The 15,822-nt window shown below is 44.2% G+C and overlaps 1 protein-coding gene across 1 annotated transcript in view; it reads right to left on the bottom strand.

The window, feature by feature from the left end:
• RAB6B (RAB6B, member RAS oncogene family) overlaps positions 1–15,822 on the bottom strand; it is a 50,709-nt gene extending 34,887 nt beyond the window's left edge. Inside the window, exon 1 of the mRNA XM_018555334.1 lies at positions 15,466–15,822. Within this exon, the coding sequence (XP_018410836.1) occupies positions 15,466–15,535 (70 nt within the window). The 5' untranslated portion in view covers positions 15,536–15,822. The remainder of the gene's footprint in view (positions 1–15,465) is intronic.

The following is a 15,822-nucleotide window of genomic DNA, read 5'->3' as shown; positions in this document are numbered from 1 at the left end:
CACTGGGCCCCCCCCCACAGGCTCAGGCACCGGTGCGGCCGCACTGGCTGCACCGGCGGTAGTTCCGCCCCTGGGTCTTGGCTTCCTCTAGTAGAGATCGCAGTCGCGGACATACCTGTGCACACTTGCTGTGAAGCTTTTTTGTGTGCTTTTTAGCACAGTACTGTGCAGTATTATTCAATCCAGCATGGCTCCAAAGAAAGTGCAGAGCAAGCATGGTGGTAAAAAGAAAGTGCAGAGCGGTAATGAAGTTGACAAGAATTTGCAGAGCGGTAATGAAGGTGACAAGAATGTGCAGAGCGGTAATGAAGGTGACAAGACTGTACAGAGCAGTAATGAAGGTGACAACAATGTGCAGAGCGGTAATGAAGGTGACAAGAATGTGCAGAGCAGTAATGAAGGTGACAAGAACATCCAGAGCGGTAATTAGGGTAACCAGAAAGTGCAGAGGCAGTATGGTGGTAAAAAGAAAGTGCAGAGCGGTAATGAATGTGACAAGCAGAAATTTACATATGGTTCAGAACGGATTAACCTTATTTACATTGAACCTTATGGGGAAATTTGATTCGGTTCGCGATCAATTCGGTTCGCGACCAGAATCGTAGAACTAATTAAGTTTGTGAACCGAGGTACCACTGTATTTGAACTCAGTTAATGTGTATGCATGGACGAAACTTTTTTTGGGATAGAGTAGGCTGGTCATACAATATACAACCTCCATTCTATAGATTTACTAAAAACAATGCATAATAAGGACAAACTTAGGCAATCCATTTATTTGTATCCAGTCAGGCCGGCCCTTACACTAGGTAGTTGACAGTAGACCTAAAGGAGATTGTAGAATCAGAACAGGCATCCCCATTGGAAGATTTACCCTTACCTCCTGTTCTGATGACAGTTGTAGCATTCTAAAAATAGGGACGCAGACTAAAAATAAACCTTGACAGGTTTTCTTCCCCAGTCTATCTAAATCTAAGAAATCAGGGTAAATGCAATCTATGATCAGTTTGATAATGAAACACATGGCAATCATAACGCAAACACATCATAATTGCATAAGAAAAGGATCTCAAAAGTCCATGCACACTAGAAGAACCCCAGGGGGAAATACTATTAGTGAGGCTACCCCTGCACTGCAAGGTCAGTTTCTTTTTAAAGACTGGGCTGCCTTTGTATCAACCGGACTGGGAGGCCACATCTTAGCAGAAATGTTAACCTGACCCACCCTCATGTATATGTAGCGCCCATCACCTTTTGTGATGTGACTACTAGGCATTTAGTGATAGCCAGGGCTGTAGACGGCCGTGCTGGATTTGTAGTGGCAATTATATGGTTAATCCCAGGTGTCTAGCCTTGCCTGTACCCCCTGGGCGGAGTGAGACTCTGTCATATTGGGGGGCAGCCAATGGTGGATGCTGTAATATGTGTACAGTACAGCAGCCAATCACTGGGCTTCTCTCAGTGGTGCCTGCTGGGATAGACTACATATATTGGTGTGAGCTGCCATGTGCTCTCTCTCGCCAGGACCAGCCATGGAATAGGGCTGGGTCCTGTTCAGCCGGCCCCCCAGGCTAGGCCGAGGCCTGGGGGTGGGCTTTGGCTGATGTGAGGCCCGGTTCCCACCTGGGCGTTTTTCCGCGCGTTCGTACTCGCCGAAAAACGCTCAAACAGGTAAATGCCATTATTTTCAATGTGCATGGTTCCCATCTGGGCGTTTTTCCGCGAGTACGAACTCGCGGAAAAACGCCCTACGTTTTGGTCAGGCGTTTCCATTGGGATACAGCCAAGTAGCCCTCGGAAACGTGCGTTTGTCGTGCGTTTTTTTTACCGCCAATTGTGGTAAAAACGTGCGACTCCAAACGCGCATATTCAATACGCCTAGGTGTGAACCCAGCCTGAGGGAATAGGTTTCCCTGAGGCCTCCAATATGGAGGAGGCCTGAGAGATGGAAAGAGGAAGAGAACCAGGACCAGTGCAAGCTCTTGAGGTATCCTAGAACCATGTGGGCTTCAGAGCATGGTCGGTATCTTTCCTGTGATTGAGGATCTGCATCCACCTGGACTGTCTAGTACATCGGTGGTCATCTGATGTGGTCGGTTGGATCTGCATTGCTACTTTTACAAGGTCCGGTGAGTCTGGAGCTTCTGATGGTTACCCCTAGACACCTAGAACCCCTATATCCTCTCTCCCAAAGAATATGTTCAATAAACTATTTACTAGACATGTGCGATTCGTTTTGTTACGAATCGAAATTCATACGAATTTTCCTGAAATTCGTAAATTCAGAAGCATCCGAAATCCGAATTGCAGTTTCCGAATTATATCCGAAATACGAAATTCCATCAACGAATTTCGGATCCGAATTTCTTTGAAACAGGAACTAATATTACCCCTGTAAATGAGGTTGAACAACATGACAAGATTTTTTTTTTAATCCGAAATACGGATCCGCTGCTGCTGAGGGTTGCATTACAATACACAGGCAGGAAATACGAAATTCCGTTAACGTATTTTCATTCCGCTACTAACATTCGTTATATTGAAGTTAAAAAGCAAAGTACATTTGTTAATATATTGGAGTTGATGGTAGTTTTTTTTTTATCCGAAATACGAAATTCAGATCCGGAATCCGTTAACGGAATTCGTATTTCGTTTGGTTGACCAATCAGAGGTTTTTTCTTCTGCTGCTGACAGTTGCATTACAATACAGGCAGGAAATACGAAATTCCGTTGACGTATTTTCGTTCCGTTACGAACATTCGTTATATTGAAGTTAAAAAGCAAAGTACATTTATATTGGAGTTGATGGTAGTTTTTTTTTATCCGAAATACGAAATTATTTCGGATAAAAAAACAACTACCACATCGACTCCAATATTAACAAAGGTATTTTTGCTTTTTAACTTCATCATAACGAATGTTCGTCAAGTTACGAAAATGTGCCAAAACTAACTAAATTCGTATTTCGTACGAATCCGAATTGAGTTTCGGACACGAATTACGAAATAAGGGATGTTCCGAAATGGAACGAAACAAAACAAATTTTTGGACGGCGCACAAGTCTACTATTTACTTAGCATTCTACTACTGAAGTGGATGGCAATTTATGGACACCAGAGGAGGGCGGTTAGTGCTAATGGGCGCAGCTGGAGATCAACCCCTAGACCGACTAGATGTGGACCGGGCAAACAGCGGCTCCCTGCGGAGAGTTATCGCTACATATAGAATGTAAGCTCTTATGAGCAGGGTCCTTCTAACACTCCTGTATTGAATTGTACTGTACCTGTCCTGTCTCCCTTCATCTTGTAAATCACTGCACAAACTGTTGGTTGCTATATAAATCCTGTATAATAATATTTATTCCCTCATACAGTATATATATCTATACCCTCAAGGATAAATATGTCACCTAGAGCTATCAGTAGCATTCTGCTTTTCATTCTGTGGCCGTCCCTGGAAAAATAAATGTTTTTTTTTTTAATTATGACCTACATGGATCTGTTTCTTGTACACAGTTTTCCAGAACCATATATACAATCTATTTTTTACTGCAATTACACATACCTCCTGCTGACACATTTCACACCTGGCCGGAGCTTCATAAAAAATGCACTGTGCACCATTTCCATCCAGCTCAGTGCACATGACATAACCCTATTTCATCTTTTCTGTGGAAATACCCCATCACTTTTATTCTGAAAGTGTCTGTAATGTGTAAGGCTACATTCACACAAGGCTTTAATGTGTGGCCGGGGGATTCCGGCGGCAAACACCTATGGTTTCTTGAGGCAGGAATCCCAGGTGTGTCCGTACAGATGTGGCCCTTGTGCTGCAGATTGTGTGCTGCCTCCAGTGGTTGTATGGCAATGTGGTTGTATTTGGTATTATTGTGTATTAAGATGGTTATTATTCTGTATGCTGCCACCTAGTGGTCATTGAGTTTATTACACTTTTGCTTTTCTGTAAATCCTCCCATGTGCATGATGTAGCATCAGCTTTTTCTCAGTGTAAGATTCAGCCATGTTTGGGCCAGACATGTGCACATGAGGCAAGGAGAACATTCGTTTTGACCTTCAAATATTTGAGATACAGCATCTACCGCATCCTATTACCTGCTGCATGCAATAAAGATCATTGTGGAGAAAAATATTTGTTGAGTTCATCTATGTGATAAAAACGGTCTGCAGTGATTTTATCTGCTACATAGAGGCCAGGTATAGAGGTTTCAGGAAGGGATACATTCCTATTTCAACAATTGGAGTCGGAAAAGATTGCGTCCAGAGACAATGATCTATCCAAGACTGCAGGTAACCAATCAATTTTTGTCAAAGGAGTCGGGCCGAAAATTGTTTGCTCAACAGTGACTGCAGGCAATCAGCACCCACCACTGACAAAATACAATAGCCCAATGAGGGAGATTCGTCAATCAATGCTGTTTAGCGTTATTGAGGAATTTGTTCAATTTATTTCTGCTGAGCGAAATAAATCTATTAGTGTATGGCCAGTCTAAGCTGACTGCAAGTATAATAGTAAGAACTGACCTATCTAACCATAACCTAAATGGTAATACTTGCTGATTGGGTCCTAAGCCCTACTTCATAGAAGCCATGGTTTCCATACACTGCACTGATGATGACCAAATAGTCCAAAACAGATGTATGCAGCCTGGAATAAATGATTCTATAATATTCGGCTATAATTGCACTATACAGCAAAGGTATTGGATGTGCATCTGGCCAATGAGGCTTAAAGGAGAACTATGAGGTGAGTGAGAAACACTCATCCTCATAGTTGGAGCCGACATGTGACAATGAATCTGTCACATGTCGGCTCAATAGACCGGGAAGTGAGCGAACGCATACTGTCGCTCGCTCACCTCTCAATCATCTCCCTGCAGAGAGCGGTGATGGGGGAGGAGGTGGGTACAGCCGGATCTGCCTCTAGATAGGCAGAGCCAGCTGTCAATCACGCAGCTGGGTGGATCTCGACAGCATTGTCGGGATCCGTCCCGGCTGCGACGTTCTCAGTATACCTCGAGCTGTAGCTCATGATATACTGAGCTTGGGCATAGGCCTGGCCTGGCCCTAGCAGCGCAGGGCCCCAACATTGCCGATCCAGCGGCTTCATGACAAGCTACCAGTCGGTGCCAATACTGGGCATTTTCACAAGTACTCATACTCGTGAAAATGCCCCAATGCTAAACGCAGGCGGTGCGGGGGGCCCGGCCTAAAGCCGTGTAAGCCGTGTAAGGGGCCCCGAAATTGCTGAAGGCTGCCCTGTATGTCCTCCCTTGACCCTTAAGAAAACTATGGGGAAAAACACCTACCCCATAGTTCTCTTTTAAAGGAACAATGTACGTGGCCCCTCCCACTGTCATAAAATGAGGAATATTCCTCTATTTTGTGGGGCATGAGACGTGAGAATTTCTTCTGTTCTAAGAAGATTCTACTGTGATACAGTACAGAGAGGCTGAAAAATATTATTTCATTTCCAATGTTCTTGATTCTTAAACAGGGGTTCTTAACCTTCTTATGATTACAGAGCCCAATTATGCCCAGAATATCCCCATACCCCCCTTCACCAGACTGACAAATCATCATCGTCACCACCAAGTCATAAAGGAAACCAGTACTACTTCAAAATATGCACATAGCTTAGTTTTACTTTACAATATAGATGAGTAGGAACAGAACAGGATTTTATCATGCTTTATATTTTTTATTATTATTATTTATATAAATCAGCAAATCACAGATACACAAGCTGGCTACAACTAATGACATTTTTGTTGCTTTTGTGGAATCAAAAGGTTACTGACGATGTCACTTGATTGTCATCTGACACATCAAGCTGATTCCTCCACTTTAATGCCAGGTTCAATAATGCGGAGAGACCTGTTTATTTTTTTAGTTTCAGACCCATTTCCCCATTAGTTGATTCCCATACCCCCAAGAGATATGCATTCTTATGCAATATCCTGTGCTTCCATTAGACTGGTAATCATGCAGGTGGACTGCTCTTCCTTCATATTCAGTGGTTTATCAGCAGGATTCCCGATACTCACATTTAGTGCCATATATTTGCATGTCAATCTATCCAATATGTGGATATCAACTGGGAATCCAGTCAATTGTGGTTTATTGTATATTTCTGCAGAATGGACATCTGAATACATATATTCAGGCAAAATAAACCATTAGCAATTTGCAGATCTGCCGTGTTGTAAAATTCTTAATGATGCATGAATGCTAAAGGAGGAGACTGACTCCAGACCCCCTCTCATGTCAGGATAAAACGGCTCATTTGGCAGTCCTCGGCAGGGAAACCACATATTGGTACAATATAAGGAATTGTGCAACCTGAAACTGACCGAAAGGGTCTGTCAGAGGCTCCTCGCTGATGTAGCGTAACATAGCAACAAAGACAGAAGGGACTTTTCAACCTCTCTGTAGAATCTCCCTAGAGACCTTCCAAGAGAACAAGCCATTATCCACAAAGTAAATATCCCTAGGAAGAAAATGGAATGATGCCGGGCAAGTTCTGCCAAGATAAACTCCCTAAGATATAGAAATGGCCTTAGTAATTTTGAGGTTAGGACAATACCTGCTATGTATCATGAACTAAATTCTCGCTATCCACTCAACTGCACACAATGCTAAATGTTTTCTTTGTATTTATTATTATAGTGCAAAGAGCAGTAGTGAGCATAGAGCAACCACATGACAGATTTGATTACGATGACTCCCATAAACTGCGTAGAGTAGTGTTTTTAAACCTTTGTGTCGGCACCTTTTCAAAGTGTGCAAAATCTCGGGGCACCCCAGTCTAAAATGTAAAAAGTACCAGACCCTTATCCTAGATCTGGTATGGGTTTTAAGAGGGGATCCCCATACTAAAAAAAAATCAAAACATGGAGCTCACAAAACAGTCCCTCCTTTCACATCAAAAGCTCCCTTTCCTTTAGAGACCCTCCTTTCACATCAGGAGCCCTCTTTCACATCAGAGTCCGCCTTCCCATTAGGAGCCCCTTTTCCATTAGATTCCCTCTTCACATCAGGAGGCCCCCTCCACACCAGAAGCCCACCCTTCACATCAGAAGCCCCTATTCACATGACAAGCCCCCTTTTACATCAGAAGCCTCCCCATCAGATCAAGAGCCCCCCCTTCATGTCAGGAGGTCCCTTTCACATCAGAACCCCCTTCATATCAGAGCCCCCCTTCATAGCAGGAGTTCCTCTTTACATCAGAACCCCCATCACATTAAGAGCCTTCTTCACATCAGAGCCTCCTTTACATGAGAGCCTCCTTTACATCAGTAGCCCCCCTTCACATCAGAGTCCCCCTTCACATGAGAGCCCCCTTTACATCTGGAGCCCCCCTCCCGCCGTTCACATCAGGAGCCCGCCGTTCACATCAGGAGCCCGCCGTTCACATCAGGAGCCCGCCGTTCACATCAGGAGCCCGCCGTTCACATCAGGAGCCCGCCGTTCACATCAGGAGCCCGCCGTTCACATCAGGAGCCCGCCGTTCACATCAGGAGCCCGCCGTTCACATCAGGAGCCCGCCGTTCACATCAGGAGCCCGCCGTTCACATCAGGAGCCCGCCGTTCACATCAGGAGCCCGCCGTTCACATCAGAACCTCCTTTAAATCAGGAGCCCCCCGTCACATCAGAGCCCGCCCTTCACATCAGGAGCCCCCTTCACATCAGAGCCCGCCGTTTAGACCAGAGCCCGCCGTTCAGACCAGACCCCCCTTCACATCAGAAACACTCCTGGAGTAAGTTTGACTTCTGCCCTCTTCTGAATGCTGGGGTAGGTCCTACATGAAACCCACCTTGGATTAGCATCATATGTTTCCATGGTGCTGGTCAGCAGCTTGCCTACACTGTGGAAATACATGATGCTTTGCAAAAATTTGAAGGCACCCCACCAAAGCCAGAAGGCACCCCAGGGTGCCACAGCAATCTGGTCAAGAAAGGCTGACAAAGTTTTGATCTTGCTCTATTTTTACAATTTGTACTACGCTAATAAAGCAGAGCTAGCTCCAGATATATTATTTTCGTGTTACGTGCATGTATGTATGCTAAGTAATGTGTAAATAACAAATGTACAGGCAATTACCAAACTCACAATGCCTTCATATTTCATTCTCACCAGAGGTCCAGGCCATCTTTGTTCAGACATCATCTAGGACCAATATGCTGGCCCAGAGATGGCACAATCAGATGAATTACATTGCCTGTGCAGTATGTGTGTATACATCTTACACAGCTCAGCCCCCTGCTGCCACCACTCACCCTGTGACCCGCCAGTGTAAAAATCCATCGCACTGCCACAGCTCAGCCCCCTGCTGCCGCCACTCACCCTGTGACCCGCCAGTGTAAAAATCCATTGCACTGCCACAGCTCAGCCCCCTGCTGCCGCCACTCACCCTGTGACCCGCCAGTGTAAAAATCCATCGCACTGCCACAGCTCAGCCCCCTGCTGCCGCCACTCACCCTGTGACCCGCCAGTGTAAAAATCCATCGCACTGCCACAGCTCAGCCCCCTGCTGCCGCCACTCCCCCTGTCGAACCAGCATGTTCGAAAACCAGCCGGGAATCGTACGATTCTCGGCTGGTTAGAACGGTGCTCGGAAGATAAATGCTGAACGGGCCGGTGTGCGCACGCGCACACTGCCCGTTCAGCATTGCGGTCATCGGAAGCCCGCCCCTCAGGGGGGCGGGCTTGCGATGATCGAGAGTGCGATCTGCCTGTCCAAGATAGGCAGATCGTACGTTTTTTTAATCCCTTTACAACCATCGAAAGACTAAGGTCTTGCGATGGTTGTAGAGTGTATGGCCACCTTAAGCTTGTAAACTTCCAGAACACTGCACTGGTTTTTTTTTTTAAGTTTCCAACTACATTAACAGCTTTTATCAAATTAAATTATCATTCAATGAAACCACCTTTATTGATACAAAATACTGAAATCCATGAAAATTCCATCAAACTGCTGAACAATAAATGATAAAAATATGTAGGGAAATGCTGCAATTCCAATTCAGAGGAAGACAAGAAAACACTATCTGCATGCATTATTCACACAGTTCCGTGCAATTAACGCACCTTCCGTGTGATAACAATGCGGGAGGTACGTTGAGTGCCATTCGTTTGAACGGTGCCCCAAAAATATCTCCCGCCCGCAGTATTATTGGCTATGCTGCAACAAGCAGCAAATACCGATTTGAGTAAAGTGTGATTGAAAAGATAGCGCATACGCATTCACACCATAGCGTCCGCCACTGTGTGCTAGGTGCATTGCCATTCGTTTGAATGTCACCCCAATGCACCTTCCAGCCGCCATGCACTGTAATGTGCAGTATTGCTGTACCAGGTGTTGCACTGCATTGAGAGGTGCTTTGGGTGGGAGGTGCATTGGGGTGTCGTTCAAATATGATAGCGATTAACACAATGCAATGGTGTGAATGGGCCCTAAAGCTGACTGAATGGATGATGACAATGCAGACATCCCAACTCTCCAGGATGTTGCGGGAGTCTCCTTCTATAAGTGAATATTTAGGCTGCTATTGGCTATTTCAATTTGCAATAGCCCGCTGGCTATGGCACCCGCTAGACATGTAAGCTGCAAAAAAAATTGGTTCGGTTCGGATATTTCGTTATTTCAGGATTCGGATATGAAATTCAATTCGGTTCGGGACTCGGGCGAAATCCGAATTTTCGTTACTTTCGGAAGAGTTTACGAATATTCAGTGTGAAAACCCACCACAGAAAACCCATATACAGATATTAATACTAAAGCTGAAGCTCTGAGACCCAAATGACATTCAGAAGCTCCAGAATGCAAAACGAAAATTCGGATTCATACCCATTCAGATGCATTAAACCGAGAACCACATCTGATTGGCCAGAAAAGTCACATGTCCGATTTCATTTAGTTTTTAAACAAAGTTCGGACGGGAATCCGAAATTCGGAAACAGAAATTCGGATTCAGCAATACGATTAGCAGGGAAGCCGTCCCCATGCTTCTCGTCACTAGGTGACGAGAAGGGTGGGCAAACTGGCCTTCCAGCTGTTGTGGAACTACAAATCCCATGGAGCATTGCAAGATTCTCACAGCCACAGGCATGACTCCCAGAGGCGGGTGCATCATGGGATTTGTAGTTTCACCACAGCTAGAAGTTCGAAGTTTGACAAACCTAGTCTAATTATTGTTCTTAGCGCCGATATGCCTGTGCACAGACATAGAAGTAAATGAATTGCTGTGATGCAGCAAAGTGCAATTCCCAGCATGCATGCCTTTGGCTTCAGCTGTGGGAGAATCATCTCTGGAGAGCTGAAGTACCCGCTAGCAATTAATCCCAGACTGAAGCAGGTCATTAGGATTCTTCTCAAAGACGCCGTGTCCTTCCCTGAACTGCCTGCATCCCGAAGAAAAGGTGATGGCCCAGTAGCCGCTGTAGCATACACAACACACTTTCTTGTGCCTGGGCTGGGGTGATTGACAGCTTTGCTAACCAAACACCAACACTGTCTCCGGGAACACCCTGCTTGTCAGAGAGCTGAGCGCTATTTGACATTATTACAATTCAGTGTTGACAGTTGAACAACCGAGGAGAACTTTGCCTGTGAAATTAATTAGCTAATGTAGAAATAATAAAGTGGACTGGCCAAGAATGGAAGAATCAATCTGTGAGCTATTCTAGTTTACAGCAAAACCATTGCACCAGGTATCCCAATGCAGGGGGGCAGACTGAGGGAACACCCTAAACAATCCTCACTCCCTTGGCTAATACTCCTTCCTGGGTAAATGCATGGTGGGGTAGCTTAGGATACAGGTTGGCAAACTGCGGCCCTCCAGCTGTTGTGGAATTACAAATCCAATGAGGCAGGGTCGCCATTAGAAATCATGGGGCCTCGTACAGCCCACCTCACAGGGTCCCCCGTGCGTTAATCAGCAGTTTCGTGCAATTAACGCACTCTACCACGCAACACACCTAACATGCAATACAATGCGACAGGTGTGTTGCACTGCCATTCATTTGAATGGCACCCCAAACCCCCCTCCCTGCCACAATGAATCTGACCGCACCGCAACACATGGTAGCGCAATATTGCTGCCTTGGGGAGATTGTTATTGCTGCAGGGGGAGGTAATGGTTTTTGCTGCGTAGGGAGGAAATAATATTAATAATTAAGAGTCATTAAAAAAATAACCTGCAGGCAACATTAACAACCCCCCCTCCCCCGCAGCAATAATACTTTATTATACACCTATCAATTATCGCTCGGAAATCGTCCACGAATGGTCTTTCGAACGATAATCGATCATTTGATGGGAACCCAACGATTGTTTTTACTGTACTCCTGGGCAAATTTTCTCGAAGTGTGAGGCTGGAAAACCTTTAGATTAGTGGCATTTTCGTACGAAAAAAACACAACATGAACACTGCACATGTGCAAATGAAAATTAGTTCTGTCGATCAACGAAATTCGGTGAGTTAGTATTAAAAGACCATTCGTGGATGATTTCCGAACGATAATCGATAGGAGTATGGGCACCTTTAGACTTTGACAAGTGGCTTGATGGCAATGGGGACAGGTAAGTATAAGACATGAGGTGGAGGGGGGTGGAATGGGGACTGGACACAGTACAAATGTGCAGTTACACTTAGAGGTCTATTTATAAAGCAGTAAATGTGACTTATCAAACATTCTCCGGAAGAGAAACATTCTCCGGAAGAGAATCAATCGCAGTCTTTGAAAATGCATCCACCTGGAATATTCACCTGCAGAGATCGTTTACTGAATGTCAAATTCGATGCTTTATAGATATGCCTCTTAAAGTACCCTATGACCGGTTCAATGGTGTCATTGGAGCCTTTGAATGTCATAACACTATTGTCATTCAGGGATGTAGACTGCCATAGCCAGGACTACCCTGGCATAGGATAAGGCTCCTGAACCATCAAGGCTACCTGGTAATGTATTTCTACAGTACAACATTGTGAACAAGGAGCTGGAAATATGCACCCATGAGCCAAACAACTCTGGTTTTCCGGGACCATTTCTGCACTGTTCAAGCAGCTCTTTTACCACAAAGATCCCCATGCATCACTGCTGCCGCTACTTGTACCTACAAAATGTATAAAAATGTTTATATTGATATTAAAATGTGCAAAATGTATAAATCATTTATGTCTGCTTACAAAATGGCTGCCTGATAAGATGACCAAGCATTCCCCTTTAATATAAAAGACCAAAAGCCTGCACGAACACCATAGCTGGTGCTTTACTATCTGATGATTCAGTATGATTTTAATGTAAGGAAAGGGCATCTCCTCTGATAAACGACACTCCCAAATCCCAATCCCCAGCCAAATTGGCAACCCTTCTTTATCATTTTGCAGGAGAGTGACAGGTACACTTTAATTAGAACAATAGTTTCTTTTACAGCCATAGGAATTACTATTATTATTATTATTTTGATAATTTATTAAATTTCAGGTATGATTCTATAAGAGATATAAATCATGAAGAACAAAGCACAATCGTAAGTCAGTGAGAATCATTTGGAAGCCATTAACCATATGAATTAAACTGAAGTCCTCATTAAGTATTGATTACCCCAGAAGGAAATTGGTACACTCTGGGATTAAGCATGCACAGCTTGATGGTAGTTAAAAAAGGTTAGTCAAAGCATTTGCGCTCTGCAACCTTTAACATCCAAGAGAGAGCCTTATATTTAATACTAAGTAGATTGTTTCCACATCTTATCATTAACCTCTGCATCATCTCAACTGATTGTCGGGTTTTTTTAAGGATCGCTCATCAAATACGTAATAAGGAAGTAACTTCAATGCATAAAGCTTCATTAAAATAAAGCAGACCTGTAAATGTCTTCTGAGAGATTAACCATCTCAATTAGTTACTTATCACAGGTAACTTCAATGCATACAGCTTCATAAAAATAAAGCACAGTTCACCAGTAAATGTCTTTTGAGAGATTAATACCATCCCAATCAATTCAATCTCAAAATTAGTGAAATGCTGTTAACCAGGCACACCCAATACACAGCATTTCAATTCCTGGCTTTCAGATCAGTGGAAGGAAAGATGAATTCTGACTGGTTATCATGGGTATCTGTGCATTGCTCAATACACTTTGCCTTATGGAATCAATCTTTTCTTCTTCCTCTGCTCACCAAGAGCAGCTCATCCTCCCCTCCATCCGCTGCCATTACATCCATCAATGTAATATCTAGAATTGTTCATGTTCTCATTCCTCAGCAGCTGCTCATAAAGGCTTTCAGTTATTAATTACTTTTTTTTATCAGGTCACAAAGTCTCTAAATATTAGCCTTCAGCTGTCACCTTTGACCCCGAGTGCTTTCTGACATTCCAAGCTGGGAATATCCTAGATCTATAAAGCTGAAGAACGCACCATCTTCTCTCAAGGTGACCACATCTCCATTTTAATGGTGTGCAGCAACCACTGAGACATATTATTGTGTAGCCCTATTTCTATGTCTTAAAAAAAAAATTCTGTGCATTCTGATTTCTAAACAGAGGCAATAAGTCCTGTCATATATTGCCACCCTGTGATCCATGACCATCTTTTTTCGAGTAGGATTACCACATGGTATTTTTGACACTGGTGAAAAAAAAGTGCACACATAGGCCCACAAGCAATCTGTTGGTTGGTGCTGTGGCAGCTCCAAACCTGCTGCAACTTTCTACCTTTAATATCTCATTGATTTGTGTACAGTGGCATTGAGATCTGTATATGTTCATTCTTACAGAGCACCCTGCAACCAGTGATGGTTGTCTTTAAATTCCTGCACCACCTTTCACTAGCCACGCTCAGATCTAATCAATGGCAGTAAGTATATATTTTCAAGTCGGCTAAAAAACATGCCTCCCTTTGCTGCAAGAGAAACCAGCCTTGGGGCTCATCCGTGTGTGCAATAAGCTTCTCCACCAGCAAGAATCCGAGTCAGAGAATATTCAGCCCCATGCACTACTTGAGTGTGAATAGCCATGACCCACAACCGCGTGGCCAGGTTTGTACTCTGTACAAATAAATGGGCGGTGCTGCTTCTGTTTGCGAGTAACTCAAATGGTTACATGCGATTAGGGCCCTTGACTGGCCCTGGACGCCAACAGTTTTCATCCAGGGCCAGTTTTCTCTGGTTGCATAGAACCCGGATGCACCTAATCGCCCCAATTTGTATTCGGCCACAGCAGAAGCTCTCTATCGGATCTGCTGGTGATTTGCTGCATCTAGATGCGACAGCTTAATCGCGCCCATGTGAACACGCTGTTATGATCTCTTTCCTATAATAACAGCAACAAGTTCCACTTTTACCACCCAAGCCAGTAAAAACCCTAAAGAATTATCTTTTCTTTATGTTTGGGGATTAAAGATGCAAACTGAAAACGGGGCAAATCCAGCAAAGATGATTTTATGTCTGGGGTGCCTTACGTTTTTTTATTTTTAATGGAAAATCTTAGGAATGACATACTGAATAGAAGAATATGTAAGATTTCAGCACGTCTGATCTGACATGGTGAGACAGACAGTGTGCTATATTCTGCCAGCTTCTATAAACATATACCACCCTTGACTAACATCATTTCACATCCTCCTCTACAGATAAGAGTGTGAGGCCGTCTGTGTGTGTCTCTCGCACATATCCCCGGAGTCATTAAGGGTGTGTCCAACTGAAGCAAACCTTACATTACTCCATAGGGTGCCTGCAACCTGCTATGTTATAAAAATCTATTTGTCTATACAATAGATAAGGCATACAGGATACATTGACTCCCTCCATGCAGCGTCCCTGAAATCAGTTTAAGGTGGAGACCTGTCGTATGCATATCTTCTGCCACAAGCATAAGGCCTCTGCCAAGCAAACAAAGTATTTATTGCTGAGGTCACCTATTAATCAGTGAGGGGGTCCAATTTTGCCATTTTTTTCCTCATTTTTCTTTCCCTGTGGACAACCATCATGCAATAATATCAAGGTTCCAGAATAAAACCCACAAATCCTACGTTATAAGAACAGCTTTCAAAAAATTACATATTTAATCATATTGTTGTTGAGCGCTAGAAAAGAGTAATCTGTCAGGGGGGGTTACACTTCTGCATCAGTGTAGGAGGGGTTAATAAAAACCTCACCTGAACCCCCCTTCCACACTTATAAATGGGGTTGGGGCTCTCCAAGAAGATGAGGTATTTCCACTGATGGGGAGGGGAAAGGGGGTGCTGGAATGGTGATGGTGGATCCTGCAGACAGAGGACCTGCTGACATTGAGGTATGACGGAAGACTGCTGGGAAGATGCCGGACTATTTCCGATACAGTAAATATATTAATAATAAAAACAGATATTTGATGTAAAAGAAACAAATGGTCATTAAACATTGCAAACCTTGGGATCGTTTGACATGATGAACACTTACCGCTCTGTTCTCCTAGAAAGACCAGCTTGAATTTCCTCAGTGGGTTTCCAAAATCTCCCCCTGCAGACATGATGCTCGGGGAAGGACCAGGAGACAGGACCAGGGAAAAGAGCAGCCAAATTCCCTCTCTGTGCAAGCCGGTCTCCTCCGGACTTGGTCCTGTGCGTGTGCTGTGGATGGAGGATGCTTAATGCAAGCTGGAGTAGAAGGAGGAGTGTGGGGTTAACTGGGTGGTGTCTGCAGTGAGACAGGAATAGGTTAATTTCTTCCCTAGGAGAGGCAGAGCAGCCACTACAGTAGGTGAATAAGGATGCGTTAGGCTGCTCGGCTCCACATCTCTCCCCTCCCCACCCATGC

Source organism: Nanorana parkeri, unplaced genomic scaffold (assembly GCF_000935625.1).
Source record: "Nanorana parkeri isolate BGI_ZX_2015 unplaced genomic scaffold, ASM93562v1 scaffold192, whole genome shotgun sequence".
NCBI lineage: Eukaryota > Metazoa > Chordata > Amphibia > Anura > Dicroglossidae > Nanorana > Nanorana parkeri.
Note: the sequence above shows the minus strand (reverse complement) of the source record. Positions and strands in the feature narration are given on the sequence as shown.